General features: G+C 43.8%; 1 protein-coding gene across 6 annotated transcripts in view; it reads right to left on the bottom strand.

Moving 5' to 3' along the window:
- Window positions 1-25,574, bottom strand: part of Mtmr7 (myotubularin related protein 7) — a 124,734-nt gene that overhangs the window by 24,827 nt on the left and 74,333 nt on the right. For all 6 annotated transcript variants that reach the window (XM_042262875.2, XM_076553494.1, XM_076553493.1 and 3 more), the window contains 3 exons: window positions 18,028-18,156; window positions 12,171-12,305; window positions 5,269-5,401 (listed from right to left, as the gene is read on the bottom strand). In XM_042262875.2, the coding sequence (XP_042118809.2) occupies window positions 5,269-5,401; window positions 12,171-12,305; window positions 18,028-18,156 (397 nt within the window). The remainder of the gene's footprint in view (window positions 1-5,268; window positions 5,402-12,170; window positions 12,306-18,027; window positions 18,157-25,574) is intronic.

Below are 25,574 nucleotides of genomic sequence, written 5' to 3'. Positions count from 1 at the left end.
CTGTGTGTATATAACTGGGCATTTCTATTGTATAAACGTACAAAACACTGTAAAAAACGAAAAGCCAACATAAGATGTGTTGTTTTAGAACTCAAGAAATATGAAAGTTCCTCAGAAGAAAGGCAGCCCTCCTTGGTCTTCCCAGCACACTTCCTGAACCATTTACTTTTTCCTGTGCAAATGTTGGGGACACAAAAAGGAACAGGGGGTTGGCCTTTCCCACACTCCCTAGTACCCAAAGCAGTCGCGAGCATGTTCTTTCCGAGTGCGGCATCGTGAAGCATGCCCAGGTGCTGCTGATGTTGGCCTTATCGCTTTTCCTTTTGCAGTCGAGAAGCCAGGGCCCCTCAGACAGTCCTCCGAGAACCAGCATATACTCCTCTCCCTGCACGGGCCAGTGCAGGAGGAGCTGCCATTGACGGACGTGAGTGGAGGCTGCGGAAGGGACATGCCGGTCAAGTGAGCTCTGTCATCTCCCTCTTTTTTTTTTATTACATCAGAATAAACTTCTGATGTAATAATTCAACAACAAATGCCTCCTCAACCTCACTAGCCACACAGGCCATTTATAGAGAATTTTTCACCAGCTGGAGAGATCCTCCATCAAATACCAACCAGACTAAAGACTATTCTTCAAAACATTCCCACTTTTCTTCAAGACAGTACTGTCTGTAATCTCTATACAATATTATCTTTTCTTTTGAATAGCCTTGTTTTCCTTAAGAATGTAATATTAAATGATACAGTGCAGTCAAAGGTCAATTCTGTGTGTCTGTTAGCACTGCTTGAGCTACCAGCATAGGAAAGTGCCCATTCATGTGTATATGCAGATAACAACCGTGCGCATGCAAATGCAAATGTGTATCACACAAACACATGCCAGAATATTAAACACTGATGTAATACAAATCTTAAAAGGTCTTATTAAATGATAAGGAACTGGTGGCAGGATTTAAAGGATGATAAAGTCTAAGGAGGCAGCTTTCAAAGCAAGTGGAAACTCAGTGCCAGCTATTAGGATAAATTCTGAAAGATCAGAGAAGCAGAACAAGCCACAGCCAACCTCACCTTGCCAACTTCTCAGCTGATCCTGTTTCCTCAAACTGGAAGCCTCTGTGTCCTCATCCAAATGGATCTCAGCTGAACTGCTGCTAAAAGCCTAAAAGCTTAAAAAGCCTCTAGTTCCTGGTCCTCACACCTTATATACCTTTCTGCTTCCTGACATCACTTTTTGGGATTAAAGGCGTGTGTCACCATGCCTGGCTGTTTCCAGTGTGGCTTAAACTCACAGAGATCTGGATGGATCTCTGACTCCCAAGTTACAGGATGAAAGGTGTGTGTGCCACCATTTTCTGGCCTCTATGTCTATCTAGTGACTGTTCCATTCTCTGACCCTAGATAAGTTTATTAGGGTGCACAATATATTGGGGAACAAAATATCACCACACACTGACCCGAAGAAACCCAGACGGCAGGTTCCCACAAGGGATGCCCAGTAGCTCTTCTTAGCTTCCACAGTGAGTTTTGTATATGAAGACAAGTTCACAGACCAGAACGTGTAATGTAATCTACACTACACCTCACAGTCACCGTACAAACTGGGCCAGCACGAACAGGAACTGGTGGTAGGATTTAAAGGATGATAAAGTCTAAGGAGGCAGCTTTCAAAGCAAGTGGAAACAGAAGTTGGGACTAGGAGTGGGCTCTGGCACAAAACATGCTTAGAACCCCTGAACCATAGAAAATGTGAGATAATGAGTATTGCTAAACAGGTATGTAAAGACAACCATAACCATGGCACATGCTTTGTCGATACAGAGGGGCAAGACCACCACTCACCATCCTCCTGCACTAATTCAGCAATCATTTCTGAATTCCTCCTCACCTTCTTTACACACAGGACTCACTGTACCGTGAGAGTAGGTGTGCAGTTTAACAAACTGAAGGCTTTACTTATTTTTCCTACATTTTCTATCAAGAATGTGGGAATAAATATGTCATTAGTTTACTGCTGTTGTCCCCGTACCTGGCTTCCCAAGTTCTACCAGTGTAAGTGAAACACTGCTATCAGTGTGGGCATGTTCACAGCCATATTCTGGATTAGGCCAGAGAGGAGGAATTCTGATAAGAAATTATGTATCTCTAAGCAAAGCGTACTCCCTCCCTCTCTAGGTCAATTAAATGACAGAAATACTCAAAGCACCGATTTTATCACCTTCTTTGTAGTGTTGATGTTTCATTTTTTTTTTAAAGCTGAGAGATGATTCTTTGCAACTTATCAGAGCAAATTTAAGTATTTTTATGACTTTTTCAACTTAGTTTTATCTTCAACTGTCTGACCTCTAAGATGATCACTCTATTTATATAGCACAGATGTCATGCGTCACAGAACACTGATATGAAAACCAACCACAATCATTTAAATGAAAATACTTGCCTGACTGTGATCCCAGCACCCAGAAGGCAGAAGTATAAGGATATCTAGTTTGAGGCCTGGGCTACATAGTAAGACCTTATTTCCAACAAAAAGGAAGGAAGGAGAGAAGGAGGAAGGAAGACAGGAAGGAGGGAGAGGAGAAAGGGAGGAGATGAAGGGGGAAGCAGAGGAGGAACACCACCCCAGCACCCCAGCACCAGCCTGACATTTTATTTAAGTGACTAGGTGGTCCAGATACAGAACAGCCAGCAGTACAAGATTTGTGTGGAATGTCATGATTAGAACTGACAGGAAGGGAGGGAGGGGGAAGCTCTAGGCAATATCCGAAAGATGGCACATTGGTCATAAAAAGAAGAACTGCCCCTGCCACATCTTTCCCCAGAGCCCTGGCTTGAGGACAAACTACACAGAGGGTTCAGGCTGTTGCGCCACCTCACCAAGCTGTGACACTGAACACTTCTGTGTGCATTTCGTGCTTCCGTACTTGTACAAAAGGTGGATGGCCTTTTCAACACCGAACCAAGGGTGTGAGCAAGACAAGCTCCACTGCTCAAGAGGGCAGGCTCACAAAGAGACCACTCTAGACTCCAGCATCCATTCTTACAGCAAAGAAAACCCAGCGCTCCTCTATTCTTTGAGAAGAAAGCAAGTATCTGTGTAAGAAGAGGAACTACTATGAACAACAATTAGGTTACAAAATTGCTAGGCACCAGAAACATTCATCTACTTGGTAGGGAGGGAGAAAACAGTTTGATCTCCAACCTAAATTAAAGTTTAAGTTGACTTAAATTGACCTCAATGAAAGGACCTATAGAGGATGTGAATTCCATCCTAAATTTCTGTTTCTGATAAAATATTCTGGGGCTCCTATTTATAGAAAGAACTTCCCCAGAACACAAGTAATTCCACCTTCCATTTCATATTCTCTTCTGATAATATCGAAAACCATGGTTTAGCAAATCTGAAGAAAATAAGAGTCAAGAAGGGACTCCATTAGCTGCCTCCCAGCCTGTGATGCCAAGGACCCCTGTCTGAAGCAGAAACCCCTGGGAAGGTGGGTCTCACTGTATCGATGAGACTCCAGCAGTAGTTTATAATTTACTCAGGAAAAGCAAGTAGTCAAACATTGGTCAAGACCCCTGAAAGGTATCCAGAAAGCTGTCCTTGCTTACAATGCCACACAGCCCGAGGATTATGCGGCAGCACCATGGTCCCTTGTGAAACAGAGCTGCCCTCCCGAACTCAGTCAGTTTGCTTGTCCTTTAGGAAAAGCAGTGAAACAGGCCAGAGGACAAGGGTTGAAAAACCAAACACACGGCAATTTAGAAACCAAAGTCAGAGGCCTATGGTACAAATACTCCTAGGAGCAACTCACTGTGCAAAGAAAGTTTACGACCTCGAACATTTGAAACTGCTGAATGCAAATTATAAAGTGTGCCAATGTACAATTTTCCTAGTGACTGCAACAATGGTGAACACTTCTCACACTAAAGAGTGTCTTCTCAACAACAGTGTCAGGCTAGCCCATTTTTCTTCTACAGGCAAAGCTCTATTGATAGCAAGGACAAAATGAAAGAGTCTAGATGCTTAAGTAACTCAAATACTCACACCAAGATGGTCAGACCTGCGACCTCAGAGACAGACTGTCAAAATATGACGCCCATAGGAGCTATGTGCTGTTCTTGTTTTAGATGCAGGCATCGGCTTCTAATTATTTAATTGCTCATTTATTTACCCCAGTGCTGAGAACTGAACCCAAGGCCTTACACTACTGAGCTAGACCGACAGCTTTCAGTCAAATTTTCAAGTGTTACAGCCAGGGGTACCAAACTGTCCTGTAGAAGAAAACTGGGTAAGTTATTCATTGAATCCTTCCACTCCCCTGCAGGCAGTCACAATGACTAAGGTCAACTGGGGGGTCCAGGAGAGGGAGACTAGGTCCCCATGACACTTCCTCCAGTGCCTCATTAGGTCCTTGCCACACCGTGCTGTCCTGATGGAACGGAGGACCGAGTAAGTCACGGGGTGCGGATGTGCATCCCCCAAAGCCATTCAGCCCCTCGGTCCCTCTTCACCCCAGACCCCACAGCCGCTCCCGAGACGGCCAGCCTCCCTAGCACTCCACCACTGCTCCACACTCTCCTCAGAGGTGCTCCAGCGTTCAGAGGCAAGGCACGGCTCTGTGGCTTGGGCATTTTCCTCTTTTTCAGTGGCCTCTGGAGGTCGCAGGATGCCTTCACCGGACCTCATGATCAGGAAGAGCATAAGCAGTCATGAAGCAAGTCTTGCATGAAGTGCAGACTTTCTGCTCATGAGCACACTGACATAAGAGGAATTCTCCCACATCATACGACCCATCCTTTTGTTTCCTCTCCACATGGACATGTAAGTCTTTGTGTGTCCTCACAGTGCTCACTGCTCTGTTAGGATGGGGGTGACATGTGCATGTGTGCTGTGGCAGCTCCTGGCACTCAGAAATGAGGCTCAAGAACTCCAACATCCTTCCAACAGGCACTCAGGAACAGTGGGCTAGTGCTTTAAAGGTAGGGCTGCTTTCTTTCCAAATGTCCGTGAATGAATAAATGGGAGGGAGGTTGACAATGCAGAGTCCTGGCTGCTAACTGCCACATAAAACCACCTGATGAAATGAGAAGGCTGTTACATGTTTAAAGAGTCACTGCAACATGATTATTCTCTCAACTGCAAATATTCTCCCAACTTACACGCATTTAACAGTATCATTAGAAAAACATTAAAGGACTATCTTATTCCATTTTGGCATCAAAATACTTAAGTATTCTTTTACTGCTGTGCATAACAAAATGGTTTACCTTCCAGCATTTTCTGAAGACTGTTCCTCATGACATGGATGTTCTCTATCCCGATAAACTGAAACTTGATATTGGAATAATTGTCTTCGTTCTCATAGCCTTTCCCTGCGGCACGATTGGCCATTGCATTAAGCTGCAGTGGTCAGCAAAACAAAATAGTCATCAATTACATTCAGGGCATGGAACAACCAACACATTGCTTGGACACGTATAAAAACATTGCAAAGATGTGAAGACACATAATGTGGTCTAAATCCCTGGAACACTGTACTGAGCTCTCATAGCTGAAGCACAAAGGCTGAGCTATGGTCAACGGCACTCATGTGCTGGTCTGGGTGACGTTTTCTTAGCTGGGAAGTAGTCTGTAAGTCGTCCTGGAGATGCCTCTGCCAGTTCTGACACCAGTGCTGACCTGATAGAGAAGTCTGTGGCAGAGCCAATTCAACACCATACATCAGAACTTGCCGACTGGCAGAAGACTATCCAGAGACATCTATCGATACAAGGCTCTGTAAGTTAACTTATCTGCCAGAACCGTAACACCAACAAATACGTCGTCAGGTAGGGCTGCTCCTTCTAATTTGCCCAACTGAACCTTCAGCAGGAATCCGACAGACTGAAGAGAGAACGCTGACAGTCAGGCTTCACGGCCGCTTCTTCCACTTGCCTTCTCCCATTCTCGATGTCTAATGGAGGGCTTTTCTCACTTTCGTAACCATAATTTGTAGATAAGACATTGGAAGTTCAGTGTAAAGTGGGTTCGGTGCTAATGGACTCGGAAGAAACTGATTAAGGCCCAAACTACTCTAACCCTGTGCAGTACAATCGAGCAGACAAGGCCTGCCCTAGGTGGGAAACACGGACTTCTCACGGGGATGTAAGGCTGGGGATGCTCCTCTCTTGCAGTTTGACTGAGCAAGCTGTCACTGATGGAGAACAGCGCTCACTGACCGTTCTCTTCTTAGGGAACTAGCCAGATGGGGGTGGGAAGATCTGCTTTGGAGAGTGCAGCACAAAGCAGTACTTGCAATAGTTAAGTTTAAAAAGCTAAGTTAAGTTATAAAATACTTTGCCCCAGATCTTCTAGTTCTGAAAACCTTACAAGATGAAAGGTCCCAGCACATATAGATGAAGAATGTCTGCCACAATATTTTTATAAACATGAAAGCTGCGAGCCTGTAAGTATCTCATCAGAGTGGTAACTGGATAAACCATGGCACATCCACGCCCTGGAACACAACCAGGCACCAAAGACATGGGCCCCAACCTATCCCCCCCTTTTCTCTCTCACATATCACCCATCTACATGTACATATGTGTCAGCTGAAGCGTGTTCATGCAACCGCCCACTGTTAATAAACTTGCTGAAATATTTATTTACATCCATTAAGAAGAATTAAAATTATTGATGACTATGCCAATTTGGTAACAATTTCAGCAGAAGAAGAGCTGGCAGATTGCAGGGGAATACTATCAACATTACTTCAGATACTCTTGTAGCCTTTCACTGTTTCAGGAAGCATATATTAAGTTTGGATCATGGGTCACAGAAAGGAGGCCATCAGGAAGGAAACACAACACAGCTGAGAGCAAGCCCCTGCCACGGGAACGCCTGCTTCAAGAGCAAGCCGGATTCCGCTCCTCAGCTCAGCTCCTCTGTCATCCGTGGGGACTGTCGGCTCTTCAGAAGACTGACCCCAGGCTACAGAAGCAGGCCACCAGTCCTTAGAGCACAGGCTTTAGCCTCAACCAAGAAAAGCTTTAATAATATATCTTAAGGATGTATGTTCATCCTTTAAAAGGTTCTAATATCTTAAGGGACATTTTTTTCTTCCAGGAATTACACATAGATGTTATTCGCATGGAACTATGTACTAAAAACATAAACTCGCCACTTTATGAAATTATTTTCAGGGCTGTTGGCTAAACCTTTGTAATGAGCTTCATAAAATGCAACAAATTAACAGGATCCATACAAGAAGCTTTATGTTACACGAACTATGCTTATAATTCTGCATCTGAATTCAAGTCAAGCCTTCTCACCACATACTCCCATCCTCTTCTAAACATGTGTAACATGTAACAAGCAAAATACTGTTACTACTGCAGTTGTTACATAGACAACATATGCTCACACTTTAAAATAAGTAAGAGGACTGACTGGCAGTTTTTCTTAAAAACACACAGGAGAAAGCTTCTTGAAAGTCAGTGTGTACTTCACATACTGGACAGAAGGTGGCGATATTTAATCTAGCATACTAACAATTTCTTCAGGAGCTCTGGTAAAAGCTGAACTCTCAAAGCAGAAACACAATTTTAGAAATAATAAATATCCAAAAAGTTACTCCAGGATAGATAGATGATTGACAGGCGGGTAGGTAGGTAGGCAGGCAGACAGACAGACAGACAGATATAACAGACAGACAGAATATGCTTTACATCAACAAATCACAATTAGCAGGTCTAATGTGGCTCCTTTGGCTGCGAACTACAATTCATAATTAAGTAAAAAGCTATTGCCAGGCAGTGGTGGCACCAGCATTTCCGGGGCAGACATACCCACAGAAGACACAAGAAGTCACTGGCTGGGATAAAGAGATGCACGTGAAGTTGTTCGTGCTGCCTTAAGCACGTAACTGAATATGGAAGAGAGAGCACATGGTACCAGTGCCCAAAGTAGCAGATCATTCCACCAGGCCTCAGAGGGGCCATGGCTCGCAGGACTGGTAAGAGCTGGAGGCTGGACTGTGTAGGGGCGGGAATCTGGAGCAACCCTGCCAGGTGAAAACAGTAAGAGCTGGGGTTCACTGCGGAGGATGGAGAGGCTGTCTGCATGAAGCTGTAAAGGAAACGGAGGCAGAGGCCCACGAGGGACTCAAAGCATGTAGGGTCCTCTACAGACAGCCTCAGTAAGGAATTTAAACTGTGGTGGTGAGCAGTGGCTGAGTCATTTTGAGTGTCTTTAATGGAAAAACAGAAATGGATTTAGAGTTGGCAACAGAGAGGGTCCACCACATGGGAGCAGCATGCCAAGCGGTGGGTATTCAAAACCCCAGCGGTGAGCCAGGCCTGGTGGCACAGGCCTGTATTCCCAGCTTCTGCAGGCTGAGCCAGGGCCAACAGTGCATGTCAGGGACAGCTTGGCAACTCAGTAAGACCCAGCCCCCAAACAGAAGGTGAACAGAGACTGAGGAAGGAGCTCAATAGCAAAGCACCTGCCCTCGTATGAAGTTCTAGGTTCAACCCCAGCACTGAAAAAGAAAAAAAAAAATCAGCAGTGAAGAAGTGGAGAGAGAGGAGCGTCATCAGTTACAGACACATCTCTACACCACACTTATGGCTGCCACACTCTACACACGGAGACCTGATGACTGGCTGGCCAACTGGACACATGACTACATAAAAGAATGAGCTAAGAGGTGATCAAGCCAAAACCACACAGAAACAGAATCAGGTCCTGTACCGCCCCGTGAATCACACCCATGAATAACCAGTGAGTGCTGGTCTTGAGACCAAGCTGAAGGAAGGCCTGGTCCCTATCCTATCCTAGTCTGAGTCTAGGATGACACCAATTAGATTTTATGCCTGAATCATAAAATGTATGAGGCCTGGCCTGATGGTGTGGAACAGGAAACCAGTGAAGATGACTTTAGCAGGAGAACGGGGCCACAGCCTGACACAGGCTGTCAGAGGATGGTGCTTTCCCCTCCTCGTCTTGCTATGACCCACTACCTTTAACTGTGGCACACTCAGGGAAACACTAGGTGGTTTTAGTGCCTACAAGTCCTATCTACAAATCAGCTTATCCAGTTCTCCCCCTCACCATCTAGAGACGTCTTGTGCATATTGAAGAGTACCAGGATTATATTCAAGTAGGAATCTTGATTCAGGTTCATTTAAATTTCCAACCCACAAACAACGCAAAGTGGTCTCTTTCCCGATCTATAGGCAATGTGGACTGATGGATGCTCTGCTCCAGGACTCTCCCCTCCTGTGCTCTCTACCAGGCCCATCTTTTCTGTATAGTCAGTAGGAGGGGCTACATGGAAAGAAGGCTTTGGATACATAGCTCTTTGTAAAGCCTGAGTGGTTAACAGTGCTTCTCTGATTGGTACTAACTGACCGCCTCTGCCTTCTATTAGCATAGGTATCCAAAGGGCGCCTTTCCAAAGACACACAGACACACGTGTAGGCTCCTAGGGTAGGAAGCGCCATTTCACTCACGTGGGAGATCCACTATGGCACGAGCCCATTCCAGCAGCCTTACCAGCACACTTGCCCATCACCCCTCACTGGGGACCTTCAGTGTAGATAAGCCATCTTGGCCAGGTTTTATCAAGTTTGTTCAGGTCCAACCTAAGCCAAAGGATATTTCTCCACCCTTGCACTGACAAAGAACAGGAGAGAAGACTGTCCCCAACCTGCCATGAAATACAACGCCTCTCTCCCATCCTCCCATTCCCCTTCATCAGTTAATGACCACCTGCAAGGTGGATGCATATTATGACCATGAAATAGGGTCCAACCTGTCAGGCACCCCTAATCTCCATAGCTGTGTCTTGAAGATGCCACCTGCATGGGGCCCAGTGAACAGACACTACCCATTACCAGAGAGAGAGAGAGAGAAATACCCCATGACTTCCTCTTACACAATAAAATAGCCACTGCTGCAGTGACCTTAAGGCCATAACCACAATGCAATCTTTGGAGCCGGAGCATGACACCGGGCCAGTCTCAACCTCACCCCTGCCTTCAGGACTCACACTTCCTCCATAGCTGGTAGGCATGCAGTGCACAGGTCCCTCAACCTCACCCCTGCCTTCAGGACTCACACTTCCTCCATAGCTGGTAGGCATGCAGTGCACAGGTCCGACCCTTCCTGCTCCTTCGGCCTTGAAATGATTGGGGCTGAGCTTGGGGCTGGCTCTGAAGCTGTGTCTCGGGCTCCACTGGGTGTACGATCAACTGAGGTGGCAACCCTCTCCAGAGTCCTGTATGGAGACATAGTCCCCTAGAGATGTTTTTGATAACTAGAACAACACTGGCTTTGGAGTCTGATGAGCCTGTATTTGACTCAACGTGGCCTCAGCCCTCAACTGTGTGATCTTGGTGAATGGCTTAACCTCTTTAAAGCTAAGCTATTACCAAGGAAAAGAAAAGAAGTTTGCTAATCTGCAGGGTTCTTACAAGAATTAAATAAGAAAGCACTCGACATTGTTTGAAAGCTCATCAAAATCTGATAAATTTTGAAATCAGAACATCTGATGAAGCCATGGGCAAGGTTGAGATATGGTAGAAACACTCCTTGTTTTGGATCTCAACAAATACTCTTCTGCCACATTTCCACAGTTTTTAATGCACCAATCTCTAGCAGCAGCATGTGACCCCAAGGAGACTCTCGGCAATACATCCTTGAGGATGTCACGGCCTCTGCTGCCCATCCCTCTCACATCAGTGAGCAGTTCAGAAGGCTTTCATCTGAGTGGGTGGCTTGGGAAGCTCTTGTGTGGATTTAGCCTGGCTCAAAGGCCACAGATCGGGATCCCCTGAGCTGCCTCCTAAGCCTTTCTTCTTTTTAATTATACTAGGGAGTACGTCTGGGTGCACGGGCAAGGACTGAGGAAAACTTGCAGGTCACCATGCATCCTTCCATGGCAAACATCCATTTACTTCCCTGGCTACCTAGGAAGCCTAACACACTCGGGGTGGGGGTGGGGACCAAACAACATGGTCATGGTCCTTAAAACAAAACAAAACAAAACAAAAAAAAAAAAAAAAGGAAGAAAGCAAGCTGGAAGCAAGCAGTTTAAAAACCATGTAAGTGAGCCTGGATAAATATGGGAAGAAGGTACCTAACGTTATTTAATGGACGGGAGCCAAACTCCTTATCACTTAGAGTAAACAAAGTTGAGTACTAAATATACCCTTCAAATCAAATCCTGAGGATTAATTGGCTTTAAATATGGACGAGGCCTGGCCTTGCAGCTGCCACATTCTAGGGAAGGCTTACACTACACAGAGCCAACTTGGATCACTGGCTCTTCAGTTAGCAGGTCAATCTGTTTATCTCTTTGCAAAGCTGGAAAAGGAGGGTAGGAAAAGGATTTGCAGTCTCCCCTCAGGAAAGCCCCGCCTTCCTTCCGCGTCCTGAGTCGTCTGCAGAGTACCTTCTAAGGAGCACAAACTATCAGAGCACACACAGCAGCTCTACCTTACACAGAAGACACAGGGAGGAGGCGGGAGGGTGGGCGGGGTAGGAAGGAAGGGGTCCGAGCCTGATTTGGACAGAAAGACACAGACCGAAAGGCAGCAATAGAAGTAAAAGACTTTTTCACATCTTCCAAGTGCAAGCCTTCCAGCATCTTCATGCCTGGTCAGGAGAGTTTGTCTATGCTGGGCAGCGGAAGTTTACTAGAAAGGCGGAGACCCAGAATGTATGATGTGGCAAGATGTGAAGACCATGTCTATAAATACCTACAACTACACTACTAAGTGCCTGCTCGTACTTTTAAACTGACTTGAGCTATTAGTTTACTTTCTCTTTCGTATGTCATGTTTTTACTCCCTTGTGTTCTTTTTTTAAATAGCACTGCTGACATTTAACTTACGTGTCATACAACTCACCCATTCAGGGAGACAACTTGTAAAACCGAACAGCACCCATTTACTGTGTGACCAGCACGATGTGAAAAACAGGGGAAATGGAAATATATTCCGCACAGTCAGCCCCTCCTGGAGCTGCGATGCAGCAGAGGGCAGGGGTCCCCACGGCCTGCTCATGTCAGGAACAACCCTTTCTAGATGAACCAGCCAGAGCAAGGAACGGTGTCAGTGAAGCTTTGCTTCCCTCCAGCCTGGGGAGTCAGGGCTGGAGAGACATGTGTGACAATGTTGACACTTACTTTAGGCCGAGTGTCCACGACATAAATGAAGTCACTTCCGGGATTGGCTTTCCTGATGGCCTGGAGCATCTGTTCGTCCTCCAGACACCGAGCACTGAAGCCAGAAAGGGGTTGGCTGCTCCTGCAGATGGAGGCCTGTGGGAAGAGGCCACAGCCACACGGTCATCAGAGGAGCGGTGGGACCATCCCCAGAACAACGAGCCTTTGGTCAGCCTGCACCCCATACCAGTGTCGGAAAAGGGGGATCAGACTTTGTGGAAATCGAGGTATGTTTGTTTTTAATCCAAGTTGAAGAACCCTCTACATAGGCAAGCCTTCAAGGGTAAGATCTTAGGAATGTGTGAAGACGTTTATGTAGGATCCCAATCATGAAACTTAAAGCTATTGAAGCATCCTGCTTTCCCTTTCCCTCATATTGTTTCCTTCCACTGTGAAAGCAGAAGAACTACTCTCCTGAAACTTACAAGACACGATGAATGGCAAGACTGGGAAAAAAAAATGAGTGCTTTTTATCTTTTATTTTACACTAGTCTATTTAAAAGGATCATGAGCACCCAAAATCAAATCTAAGGGTCCCATTTCCCCAGTAATGAACGCCCACGTTACTGCTGGGTTGGCTGAGTAGCAGTGTTTAGAAACAAGAGGTGTCTTCAGACTGCATTTCAGGGTGTCCTGCCATTTCTCTGCCCTGCAATTCCAACATCATACAGCCATCTTTCCATTTCCCCAGGGCCTGCCTGCACCAGTGGGTTTAACCAGCCATGGCTTTAAACAACCATGGATCAAATGATTCAAAGCAAAGTACTGAGTCTGTATTGAATACACTTAGACTTTTTTGTCATCTTTCCTAAGTAACCCATCATAGCAAGTATTTACCGTGGGTGGTTATTTTAAGCAATCAAGAGCCAATGTAAAGTATGCAGAAGAGGGTGTGAACAGGGCACAAGCAAACATTACCATTTTATGCAAGGGACTAGCACATGCTGAGACAATGCTTTCTAAGGGAACTCTAGGACCCATCCTCACAGATGGCACGGAGAACTTGATACTGCACTGGTGGATGATGTATAGAACAGCCATGAATAAGTGAGGACAGAAACACACAACGCTATTAAACTTAGCTTTCATGGCCAAATAACTTTGCAGGTTTAGCTTCTAGCATTTAAATTACATATGAATCTCTTGATAAGATGCATGATGATTAAACACATCTGCACTGATTCTGTAAGTCTACCACTGTGTGGAAGGATGGAAGGAGCCATGGGTAGTAGAAAACGGAACCACTCTAAGTGAGCCGGGCAAGAAAAACTCCCTAATAGTCCCACACCATCACTTGCTTAGGGTCTTGCATAGAGATCTGCATCCATGAAACAAAATCACCCTTCTGAGTTGGAACTCAGCCTTTTTGCCTTCTCGGTCATGCTGGTTAGTTAGCTCCTGTCAACTTGTCACAAACCTAGACATATCTGAGGAGAGGGACTCTCAACTGAGAAAGTACCTCCAAGACTGTCCTGCAGGCATGTCTATAGGCATTTTCTCCATTAATGCGGGAGGACCCAGACCACTGTGGGTAGTGCCATCCCTGGACAAGTATCCCTGGGTTATATGGAAAAGCAGGTTCAAGAAGCCATGGGCAGCAAACCAGTGAATAACTTTCCCCTATGGCCTGTCTCAGCTCCTGCTTCCAGGTTCCTGCCCTGGCTTCCCCTGATGATAGACTGGAACCTGGGAGCCAAATAAACACTTTCCTCCCGGGGCTGGTTTTGGTCACTGTTTTATCACAACAACAACAAGCAAACTAGGACACCAATCCAGCAACTTGGCCTTGGCCTGGGTTCTCTACAAAAATAAAAATAAAAATAAAAATATGCACTTCAGTGCTGCCATTGGAGGTGGGGTGTTTTTGTTCTGTTTTTTTTCTCTTAGTCTTTTTTTTTTTTTTTTAATTGATTTTGGAGACAGGTTCTTGGTATGTAGCCCTGGCCGTCCTAGAACTCGCTTTATAACCCTGCCTAGCCTGGAAGCCACAGAGATCTAACTGTCTCTGTCTCCTGAGTACTGAGATTAAAGGCATGCACTACCACACTTAGCCCCTCTCTTCATCTAAAGACCAAGAATTTGGGGATGGAGAGCGTGACAACTCGGTGAGGAATCCAGAACGGCTCAGTGGCAGACAGGCAACTGCTGATGTGGGTTTAAGGAAACTGAGGCCTACAGCCAAGTTCACAGTTCAGCAGGGAAATACAAGGGAAATGCAAAGAGGCAGCTGAGTCAGGCAGGCCTCAGATTCACAGGAAGTAAGTAGTGAGGAGAAAGGGGCCAGCAGGTCAGGACATGGGTGAGGGAGATAGACAGCAAGCCGCAGCCAGATCCAGAAGGAAGCAGACGTGACAAGAGGGAGGATGGCAAGTTCAAGGCCAGCTTGAAGAGCAAAGTGAATTCAAGGTCAGCCTGGATGGATAACCTGGTAAGATGTTGTCTCAAAATAAAAGGGGAAAATAAGACGAGATCCAGTGCCCCGGCTGAGCACCCACCTAACTTGCATAACGACCCAGGTTTAATCCTCAGGACTGATCACCTAAATAAGCGCAGGGCCAGGGTCTGCACTCTGTTCTAAGGGATCTTGGAGCTGTCTCCATAGGATACTTTATCTAGGTCGAAGAAATCTTAGTTAAAGGTAACTGCTACGGGGATATACTATGAAATGTGGCTGATAAATCAGGCCCATTAGACTAGATTTTGTTATTTTGTAGTTCATTTTCTTAGTGGTCAATGCTCTGATCTAAATGAAATTCTTCACCCACTCAAGCTTTTGTTCTCATACTTTTCAATTTTGAATTCAACCAAAGCAGTCTCTACATACTTTCGTGGCTCCTACACTTACCCTAGGGTCAGATCATCAAGAGGACCTCACCATTATCTGGCAGCACCTTTAATATATGCCAGGGTCCTGGGTGTAGACACCAAAGCCTCCCCAGTCATCTCTATCAGAGGTGCCTTATTTTCTTGTTTGTTTTGTTTTTGAGGCAGGGTCACATCTAGCTCAGACTGGCCTCAAACTCAGAGTACAACTGGGGATGACCTTGAGTTTTTGATCCTCCTGACCGATAGAATTTCTGAGTACACCGCCATACCCAGCTAGTTTATTCAGTGCAGGGGTTGAACCTAGGGCTTCGTGCATGCTAGGAAAAGTGATCTACCAGCTCTTGTATATGCAGGCCCTGAAACAGCATAAAGTCAGGCAGTCGGACACACGAGTAGCATTTGAGAAAATCTGATTGGAACCTCAGCTCTGTTCTCATTGTAAACTGCGTACCTTCTCTGAATCTCAGCTTCCTCGGGTATGAAAGCTGGTTACCATTATTAAAGTCAAGTGGTGTACTACACAGTACAATACTGTAACATTCCTATAACTATGCCTAACACCTTAGTTACTGTTTCAGTGAACAGGATTATAAACAGATAGCAAGAAAGCCTGTATTGTTGAAGAAAATTTGCCTTAATAAAAGTCATTTGTGAGTTTTGTTCCCTAGAAATTTATGCTGTGAATTCAGGAGACTGTGTTGTACACAAAGCAAAGTAACTCTTAAAAACCATAATAACAAAGAAGAAAGAATAAAGTGACTCTCAGTAAGAAATACACCCAGAATGCTGTTCAGAAGTGGAAGTTTCTAACCATGACCTGCAAAGCTGTTTGATCTCAAAGGGAAACGGGATGGTGAGGAGCTCCACAAGGTCCATGTGCAGAAAGAGGCTTAAAATTGATGTGATGAGGTGCTTTGATATCTGGTAAAACCAAAAGACCCTAACACAGGCTCTCACCACACACTGCTTCTATAGAGAAGAATCCTCATCACATAAGTCTCCTGGCCTAACAGCCTGGGGCGACTCCTGGTCACTTAAGTATGGGGCCTCAGTTCCCCAATAGCCTATGGTAAGAACATAAAAGTTAAACTTCCTGTAGGAAAAGGGTGACCTCCCCATCATGATACTGCAAGGCCTGACCCCCAGAGCACCCTGTTTTCACTGCTCCTTAACATGGCCCTTATTCGATGGGTAGGCTCTAATGAGCAATAAGAGCATGGAAAACCAATAAGCCACCTCACTTGAATCCCACATACTCACAGAAATCCATATCCAGTAATGGTACTTCTTAAGAAGCCTTCACCCAGAAACACTTAGATGTTAAACACAATACTGGAATCCAAATATTGTTACAAAACACAAATATGACTATTATTTCACCTGCAATTCAGACTTTAGTGTGCAGAGATGTGGAAACGGGAGTTCACGGGCCCACACAGCCAGTGTTTACCTAGAGTAAGCACATCATGAAGTGATGCTTGGAAACAGGTCTATCTATACCTTTGCTAGGCCAGATAAAACCCAATGCAGAGGAGCGCCGACTAATAAATATAATAAATATACTCAGCTGCTGGGACGTTCGGAAAGTCAAGCAGAAGAGCATTTGAGGGCAGAAGCAGGCGACGGAGGTCATCAGAGCAAGGCTAGCCTCTGAGCTCTCTCCTCCTGAAGATTTTGTCCTGTCTGGGGTACCTTGCCCTATGATATTCACATGGACCCAAGTAAGGGTCACTTTTCTCCAAAGAGGGAGTAGCCTGGACCCTGGACTCACTGTTTAAATACCTTGTCTATCCTACTGTTGAAAGGAGGAACAAATCTCTCTCTCTTTCTTGCCTAAATTCCTCTTCTGTCTCACTCCATCAATAAACTACAACGCGTGAATGCAATTGCACCCCAATGTAAAATATAACACCATGGTATCTTCACAATCTTACTAATTTCAAATTTAAGAAAGAGGAGTTACATCATCTTTTGCCTCTCAACACTGTTCCTGTGTGGATTAAAACATAACAGGAGTTAAATAATACAAGCCAATGTCATGGCTGGGAAAAGAGCAATGGACGCAAATGCATCCTTTCAGTGACGAGAACTCGCCGCGAAACAAGTCAACAAGTCTCTTCTTTTGGAGAAGGCAGCACAGAAGGAAGGCTGTAAGCTTACACACACGAGAGAGAGAGACAGAGAGAGAGAGACAGAGAGACAGAGAGAGAGAGACAGAGACAGAGACAGAGAGACAGAGAGACAGAGAGAGAGAGAATCACTTGGTTTTAAATATAAAATTATATTAACCATGAAAATCAAAACTTTTTGCCTGGCTTGAGCCAAATAATTTTTATAATTGATGGCAAAGACCACTGTTATTCCTCCAAGTTTGTCTTCCTATCTTCCATGGAAACAGAGTTTTAATTTTTAGCTACTTGTATGGCTACTTTCAAGACTGCATTTTCCTTCCTTCCTTTCCTGCGTAGTTTTGGTGAACAGTGTGTGAGCAGAAGTGTTACACTTGCTTCTCAGACCTTCCTTTTAAAAGTGGGAGCATGCTGAGTCCCTCCTCATCCACTGTCTGCAGTGGGAGGTGATGGCTGGTACTAAAGCCTTCTCCATCTAAGGATCAAAAAGACAGGCACAGTGTTTCCAGAGGGACAGCGTCGTCTGCGCAGCTGAGCACACTCTGGTTCTGTCTGAGTCCACCATTATTTCATTCCCAAAGAGACATGGAAGGTAAGTTTCTACATGAAACATGCAAGGTAAGTTTCTACATGAAACTACATTGTCTCACACTGTCCACAGGATATCCATGTACTGCTAAGAATTCAAATAAATACACACAGAGAAAGATAGAGAGAGAGAAAGAGAAAGAGAGGGGGGAAGGGAGGAAAGAGACAGACAGACAGAGACAGAAACCACTAGGAAAAAATCCCATCTAGGATAAAACATAAAAGCAAAGTGTGAACCCAAGGCCTGTTTTGAGACGACTTTGAGACGTACGTACATGGCTTTCTTTACAGTAGTAAGAAAGGGCAGGAAATCGTCGTCTGCTCCGGAACTTGGAACTGCCCACGATGATGTGTGCTGTGGCTGATTTGGGGACGTACAGTTCCGTGGGGTAAGAGTCACAAACCTGTCACCAGAAAATACAAAGGTATGTTGAGGCAATCAAGCATTACATTGCAAAGTGACACCAGAAATCCCATTTCAACATGCCTGGAGGTTGCGGGTCTTAGCTTTCCTAATCAAGTTACAAAGGAGGCTGTTTTGAGGAAACCTGAAGCCACTCAGAGAAATGAAGTCCTGCCAATTCTGAAGGAAAGCAAAATACCCATGAACATCTGTCACTGTGCACTGTCCCTTCTCTCTAAAGGCTCTTTATGTGGGGAAGAAAGTCACAAGTGAGTATTCCTTTCCTCAAAAAGGTACAAACTGTAATCCTGCATCCCAATGGCTGACTGGCAGCCTGTGTGGGGACAATTCCTAAAACATAATCAGAGCAGTTACATCCTCAGGTTACCTGTGTTCCTGGCACACTGTGTCCCTCTTTAGCCTTCTCTGAACACCTCTGGCCCTGGTCTTCTCAAGTTTCTTCCATGCTTCCCCAGCCTACCCAGTCCTGCTTTCTTCAGGAAGTCTCCTCCCGGGTTCTCCCCAGGAAGATTTCTAGATAGGATTTTTCATGGTGCGCCTCCCATTACCACACAATGCACCGGCTTTATCTGCGTTTCAAGTGTGTTGACTTTGTAAGTGCTAAGAAAAGATTTGCTCCTTCTGGCAGGAAGGAGCACAGTGGGACCTTGAGAGGATCACAGGATTGAGAATCACAAATCAGCTGCCTGGTACACGGCTTGGCGTTTCTGACTCTGCATCCTCAAAGAGCCAAACTACACCAGACGCTTTGTTTTCTGACCTCCAAACTGATAGTTTAGCGATGATATTTTAGGGGGTGGATGGGAGGAAATGATCAGACAACACTTTTGACAGCGCACTTTATAAACCATCAGAGCCAAAAGAAATGCCAGCACTTGGCAGTGGTGACCGCTGCTGGCTGTTGGTGTTTGCCTTTCCCATCAGTCAATCTATCAGATGGCAGTTTCCTGGGCTTCATCAACTGTTTATTTCCTGGAAATCGAGCATCTTTGGAGTCATAGTAACAGAATCCACATGGGTGTAGCACTAGGGGTAATATTTTATCTACGGATCCTTTGGCCAACTCCACCCACCCTTACCACACTACAAGTCGGGACTGAAGGGAATGAAAAGCCACAAGAGAGCTCTCAGCCTGACTGTTTGCAAACGGTTTTGTCAAGATGCCCTCAGTCCCCGCCCACCTCTACTGACTCCCTTAACCAGACAGCTAAAAATCACGGAGCAAGAAATAAAAAGGCCATAAAAGGAATGATCATAGGTTTAAAGCATAACTTCAATCTCACGTGGGCTTGGGTACTCTCAAGGAAAACCCTGTTCCAGGAGTGGAGAGCCCAATGTACTTGGACCCAGACAGCTAGAATGAGGCCACAGAACATTGCACTTCCTTCCTGATTCTAGCCTAATGTCTGAATCTGTCTCAAGCAAGCAAGCTACTAGAATATTAACACACACCACTCCTGCTGGCCCAAGGGTCAAAGACGTGGTCATTGCAACAGACTGTCATGTCCTGAAAATAACCAGTTTTAAAAGGAAGTAGGTTTTCAGAAAACTGAGGATTACGTATACTCTTACTTATAAAAACAACATGAAGAAACTGAAAGGCTTTATGGCTAAGTGAAATAACAATCTGTACTAGGGAAGATTTTTCCAAAATATTGCATATGGCTTCTGAAGATCAAGAGGAAAGCAAAGGACTCTGCAGCTCCTGAAGGTCTCCCAAGGCCAGAAAATGTCTAGTGTGGTTCAGGCCACACCACTTCGCACCTCCTGGCTGAAATGAGACTGGGGAGGAGAAATACCCAGAGGCCAACCTTCTTTGCACTCACAGCCCCACTCCTAACTCCGAGGCTGTGCTGCTTGCTGCCTCTGCACACACAGCCCGCTTCACTCACTACTGTACAAGACAGTCGCTACCTTCCAGAACAGCAGTTATCACGCTCCAGGAGAATGCGGACCTTTATGGCTCGGCCAACGCAAAGGCCAAAGCTCCCCTACCCGGAGCCCAGTCAACAATGTCCAGGCTGGCAAACTGGCTGGCACAACCTCCTTTCTTGAATACAACTCTATTAAAGGAATCCTGCTTCTTCAGAGCACTGAGCCTATGAGCCAAGTATATGGCATTTTGATACATCTTCCAGTAGGATCTCTAAGAAGATAAAGCATCTGCTAAATCAATTAATCATGACAATAATAGTAATAATAATGATAATACCCTCAGGCTTACAGTATCATTTAACTTGAGTTCTAATAACAGTTTTTTTAATGGAGGTGAAAAAATGAAATTTATCCCCCTTTCAAAGTAGGCAACACTCTCAAGTGAAAACTAAGAGTCCCACCCTGAAAGCTACAAAATACTTCTGAAGAAACTGAAGATACAATGGAATGATCCTTGGATTCCTATATTAAAAGGCCCAGTACAGCTACAATGTCCCTACCCAAGGCAATCTTATCAGACTCAAGGCAATCCTATCCAAGTCTCAATGGCTGTTTTGCAGAAATACAAAAATTTATCCTAAAACTAATATGAATTCTCGGGAGACTCCATATAGTCAAAACATTTTTTAAAAGAACGAAGTTGGAGATTTATACTTCATAATTTCAAGGCAGGTCACACAGCCACATGTATCCAAAGAGTGTGATACCGCATAAAGACAAACAGACCAATAGAATGGAGAGTTCATAAATAAACCTCATAAGTACAGCTGAGTAATCCTAACAAAGGTGCCAAAACTATTCTTGGAAAAGGATGGTTTCTTACCTAGTTACTGGGAAAACTAGAAATCTATACCCAAAGTAAAAAAGTGAGCTCTTAGCCCTTACACAAAAAATTAACTCAATATGGATTAAAAGTCTAAATGTAGGATGCAAAATTCCCATAAAACTATGAGGAAGAGCTTCATATTAAACCTGGCCGTCATTTCTTATGTACAGTATTAAAAGTGTAAGCACTGGAAGAAAATAAATGAGACTCCATTGAACCATAACTTTTATGCATCCAAGGAGCAACCTAAAGAATGCAAAAGCAACCCAACAAATCAGGAGTTTACTATCCAGAACACACAGAGAACTTCACATCAACAAAATCAAACGTCCTGACTAAAAATAGGCAAGAGACTCGAAGATCCCCAAAGCTGTTCACAAACAGTCAGCACACATATGAAAGGAAGTTCTGCAGCACTAACCTGCCAGTGAAATGAGAATCAACTACATTGAGAAACTGCCTCACAACTGTTAGGCTGCAGGTCACCACTAAGACAAAGCCAAGAACAAGGGTTGGTAAAGATGCGGAGACACTAGGACCTTGTGCACGTTGGTAAGACTGGGAAGCAATGCAAGCACAATGGAAAGCAGTAGAGAAGTCTTTCCCAACGTTTAAAATGCAATCGCTACTGCTGTGGGGTGGTCTTTCTGTGTGCTGTGAAAATGTGTTGCTCTCACTGGTTGATAGATAAAGCTGGTTGGCCAATGGTGAGGCAGAACGAGGTTAGGCTGCACAATCAAACGGAAGACGGAGAAAGGCAGAGTCAGGGCAGATGCCAGCCAGCTGCTGAGGAAGCAGGACATGCAGAAAATGAGGTGGCAAAGCACAGATAAGAAATATGGGTTAAATTAAATGTAAGAGCTAGCTAGTAATAAGCCCGAGCTATCGGCCCGGCATTCATAATTAATATAAGCCTCAGAGTGATTATTTAAAAGCGGTTGTGGAATGAGGCAGGACCGAGAAAAGCCTCCAGTTACATACGGTGCTCCAATGTGCCACTCCTACACCCACATAAAGCCTGAAATCGCTTTCTTAAAAAAGGGTTCTAGGACACATAAACAGAGCCAAAAACAGCTTCCTAGTTGTTTTGTTGTGATTCTCATGAGGGCAGTAGTACAGAGATACCGCGGCATGTGGGTTTGAGCTACAGCATGGTGGGTTCTCACCGTGGTACACAAGCCCAGTAGTGCGCTGCACAGCAAATTTAGCTTTTGTTCATACAGACAAAAGGGGTTAAGAGACACAGTAAAAACAGATTCATACAGAAAGGCCTCTAATCAGGTCACGGTGTGTCTAAAAAATGTGCATAGGCTTAAGAAAAGAAACAGGGTATAGTCATAAAAAAATTAATAGTTTAAAAATAAAGTCTTTAAAGAGAGAAGTAAAGCAATATAAAAAAGAATGGGCCACATAAAGATGGGAAATACACAGGATGTCTGGATCCTGTATAGTACTGTGTGGATTCTGAATATTTTGAATGCTGACAAGCAAACAACAGTTGCTGAGAGACGTGGGACTGAAAGAGAGACCGATGAAATACACCAGCCTAGGCATTTTAAGAATGCCTTCACTTTAAAAGTCAAAAAATACATTTATAAGATGGAACTTAAAAGATGCATTGCTTTGGAGTAGTGGTTTTGCTTTTGTTTCCAGAGGAAACAAGAGGCTGTGGATTCGTTCCATGTTAAGATGGATCAGGTTTGATCAAGGGAGAACTCCTGAACCTTGGCAGGTGATATCCATCAACAAGTCCCAGGACTTGGCCATTATCTCAAATTTTCGCAGGGCCCCCATAAGATTACCAGCACTCCCAGTCAACAGGAAGTAGTCTAAAGAAATATGCCCAAATTCCCAAAATACTGTTTATGAATGTTTGTTTTCATTTAAAGGGGGTTGGTTATAAATTGTTAATGGTCATAGCTAATCTCCTTCTAAAGAAGAAAAGGGAATATGATATAGAAATGATGGAAAAAACGGTAGATTATTATGAAAAAAGGTAGATTATTAAATCTACTTTAATCCAAAAAACTGTTAATCTCAAAATATTTTACATTGGTAGAGTTTTAGTTTATTGGTACAAATTTAAAGTCAATTTTGTTATACTGTATGTATATTTCTACTCTTATTTAAGCTATTATGTTTATCCAGCTCATGTAAAAATGTAATGCATAATTAAAAATACAGATTAATAGTAATCTATAATAGTCAAACTTATAGCCATATTAGTTAGGTTTTCTAGGTATATATTCCAATTAGGTAGGTAATCTTCAAACACTTCAAAGACCTACATAATATGGCATTTAAAATGTTTTAAGAACTTAGGCTTTTCTTGACAGTGAGACATGTCTGCTCCTGGCAGCACCAATTACTTGAGAGATGATGGGCATCAAAGAAACTCTTTATGGAGTTTGCTTTTAATGTGGCAAGGCTAGTCAGTTAAAGCTGCTCTTTCCTTGACTGCTTGACAGTACGCTGTATATAGTGGACATTCAGGACCCATAGGAAAGTGACTGCTAAACTTTCCCAAAACAAGGTGGGATGGTCCTTCAGGGTTCTTGCTTCACAGAAGAAACTGCCAGACATTCTGCAGGACACAGAGGAAAGTGACTGACAAACTTTGCCAATATAGGTGGGATAGTCCATCAAATTTCGTGCTTCACTGAAAAGTCTGCCAGATACTCTAGGCCTATAGGCTGATGATGGATGCCCCAATGTTACAGAAGAACTTTGGATGACTGTCCAGGCAGGCAGATGTCTCTGTCATTTCTAGTTTTAGATGTTGCTTGCAATGCACTTTCTGTTTACTCAGGTAATATTATATCATTCTGGAGTCTTTGATGGAGTTGAAGACTAGATAGTTATAATTATAGTTTTCCTTAGTTATGATAAAAGGTAAATTAGATATGAAACTTTAGACTCGCAAAGATAGGATTGTTGACAGAGCATTTTCTTTAATTTTGCCAAATACAAATAGACTAGATATTGTAACTATAATTCCTGCTTGATAACTCTTTTGTTATATGCAATTTTACTACATTAAAGTGAAAACCTTCCTTTTTGATTAGACAGAAAAGGGGAAATGCTGTGGGATGGTCTTTCTGCACACTGTGAATACGTTGTTCTCATTGGTTGATAAATAAAGCTGTTCAGCCAATGGCAAGGCAGAATAAGGTTAGGCTGTACAATCAAACTGAAGACCGAGATGAAGAATGGCAGAGACAGGGCAGACATCAGCCAGCCACCAAGGAAGCAAGATGTGTAGAAAATGAGGTAATAAGCCACAAGTCATGTGGCAAAGCATAGATAAGAAATATGGGTTAATTTAAATGTAAGATCTAGCTAGTAATAAGCCTGAGCCATTGGCCAAGCATTTATAATTAATATAAGCCTCAGAGTGATTATTTAAAAGTGGCTGCAGAATGGGGTGGGACAGAGAAAAGACTCTGGTTACACACTACATGATCCAGAAACCTTCATTCTGTATACATAAGAGTAAGAATAAGTAAGAGTTGCAAAGAGATATTCACACAGCCCCAGTAGAAGCAACACCATTCCTGAGGGCCAAGAAACAAATAAAACTCTCGAATCCATCAGCTAAGGGAGGAACAAAATGTTTTCTATTCACATCAGACTATTGTTCACCCTTAAAATGGAAGTAAATTCTACCATATAAGCCAAATAAAGAATTAACATCACATGATTCCATTTATATGCAACATCTAAAGGAGTCTAATTCATTAACACAGGAAGTAGGATGCTAATCACCAGGCTGAGGAGAGAGGGGAGAATTACTGTTTAATGGGCACAAAGTTTCAGCTTTGCAAGGTTGAGCTCTGGAGTTCAATTGCACAACCATGTGGCACACTGAACTCAACTAAGTGCACACTTAAAAATAATGAAGATGGAAAATTCGGTTCTGTGTGTTTATCAAAAGAAGAGAAAGGCTGTCGATCCCAGAAATCTCACTGCTGTCACTTTTACAGCTAGTTCACAGAGCTCTAGACAAAATCCTTGTAATGAAGAATGTGTCACACAGTATGATTTATGCTAATATATTTCAAAATTCCTCAGGAACCACTTGAGATTTTTGTCTGTTTTTGGAAATCAAAAGGGAAATTCAGAGAGAATGGGAAAAGTTCAACAAGAGTGAAAAATGCTTTTCTGTTGCTTTATAAATCTAACTCGACTTTGTGAATGAAAATAATTTGGGCTATTGTTTGTGAATAAGGAAACATTATTATTATTATTATTATTATTATTATTATTATTATTATTATTGTGCTCACTATAAAAATTAGCCTGCATTTCTCACTAAATTGGCCAGCATTAAAGGCTCACGTGTCTCAGTAGGGTCCTATGCTAAGGAATCTTTTTAGGTAATTCCTACACTCATTCAGGAAGCTGCTACCAAGTCCTTACTTTATTTCGGGAATTCCTGTTAAATCCTGGGCAGAAATGAATAACAGAGAAGGAGGCTATGAAGTCACATTCTCAGAACTGGTCCCTACTGACCTGGGTACCTTCCAGTAAATGTATTTACCTATGTAGATGCTATCCATCGATGCTATCCAAGGGGTCTGAGTCAGACCTGGGTGAGCCGTTTGTTGTCAGGAACCGAGACATATCTACACAGAAAC

Source organism: Peromyscus maniculatus, chromosome 17 (genome assembly GCF_049852395.1).
Source record: "Peromyscus maniculatus bairdii isolate BWxNUB_F1_BW_parent chromosome 17, HU_Pman_BW_mat_3.1, whole genome shotgun sequence".
NCBI lineage: Eukaryota > Metazoa > Chordata > Mammalia > Rodentia > Cricetidae > Peromyscus > Peromyscus maniculatus.
This window is presented reverse-complemented; position numbering and strand designations above follow the sequence as displayed.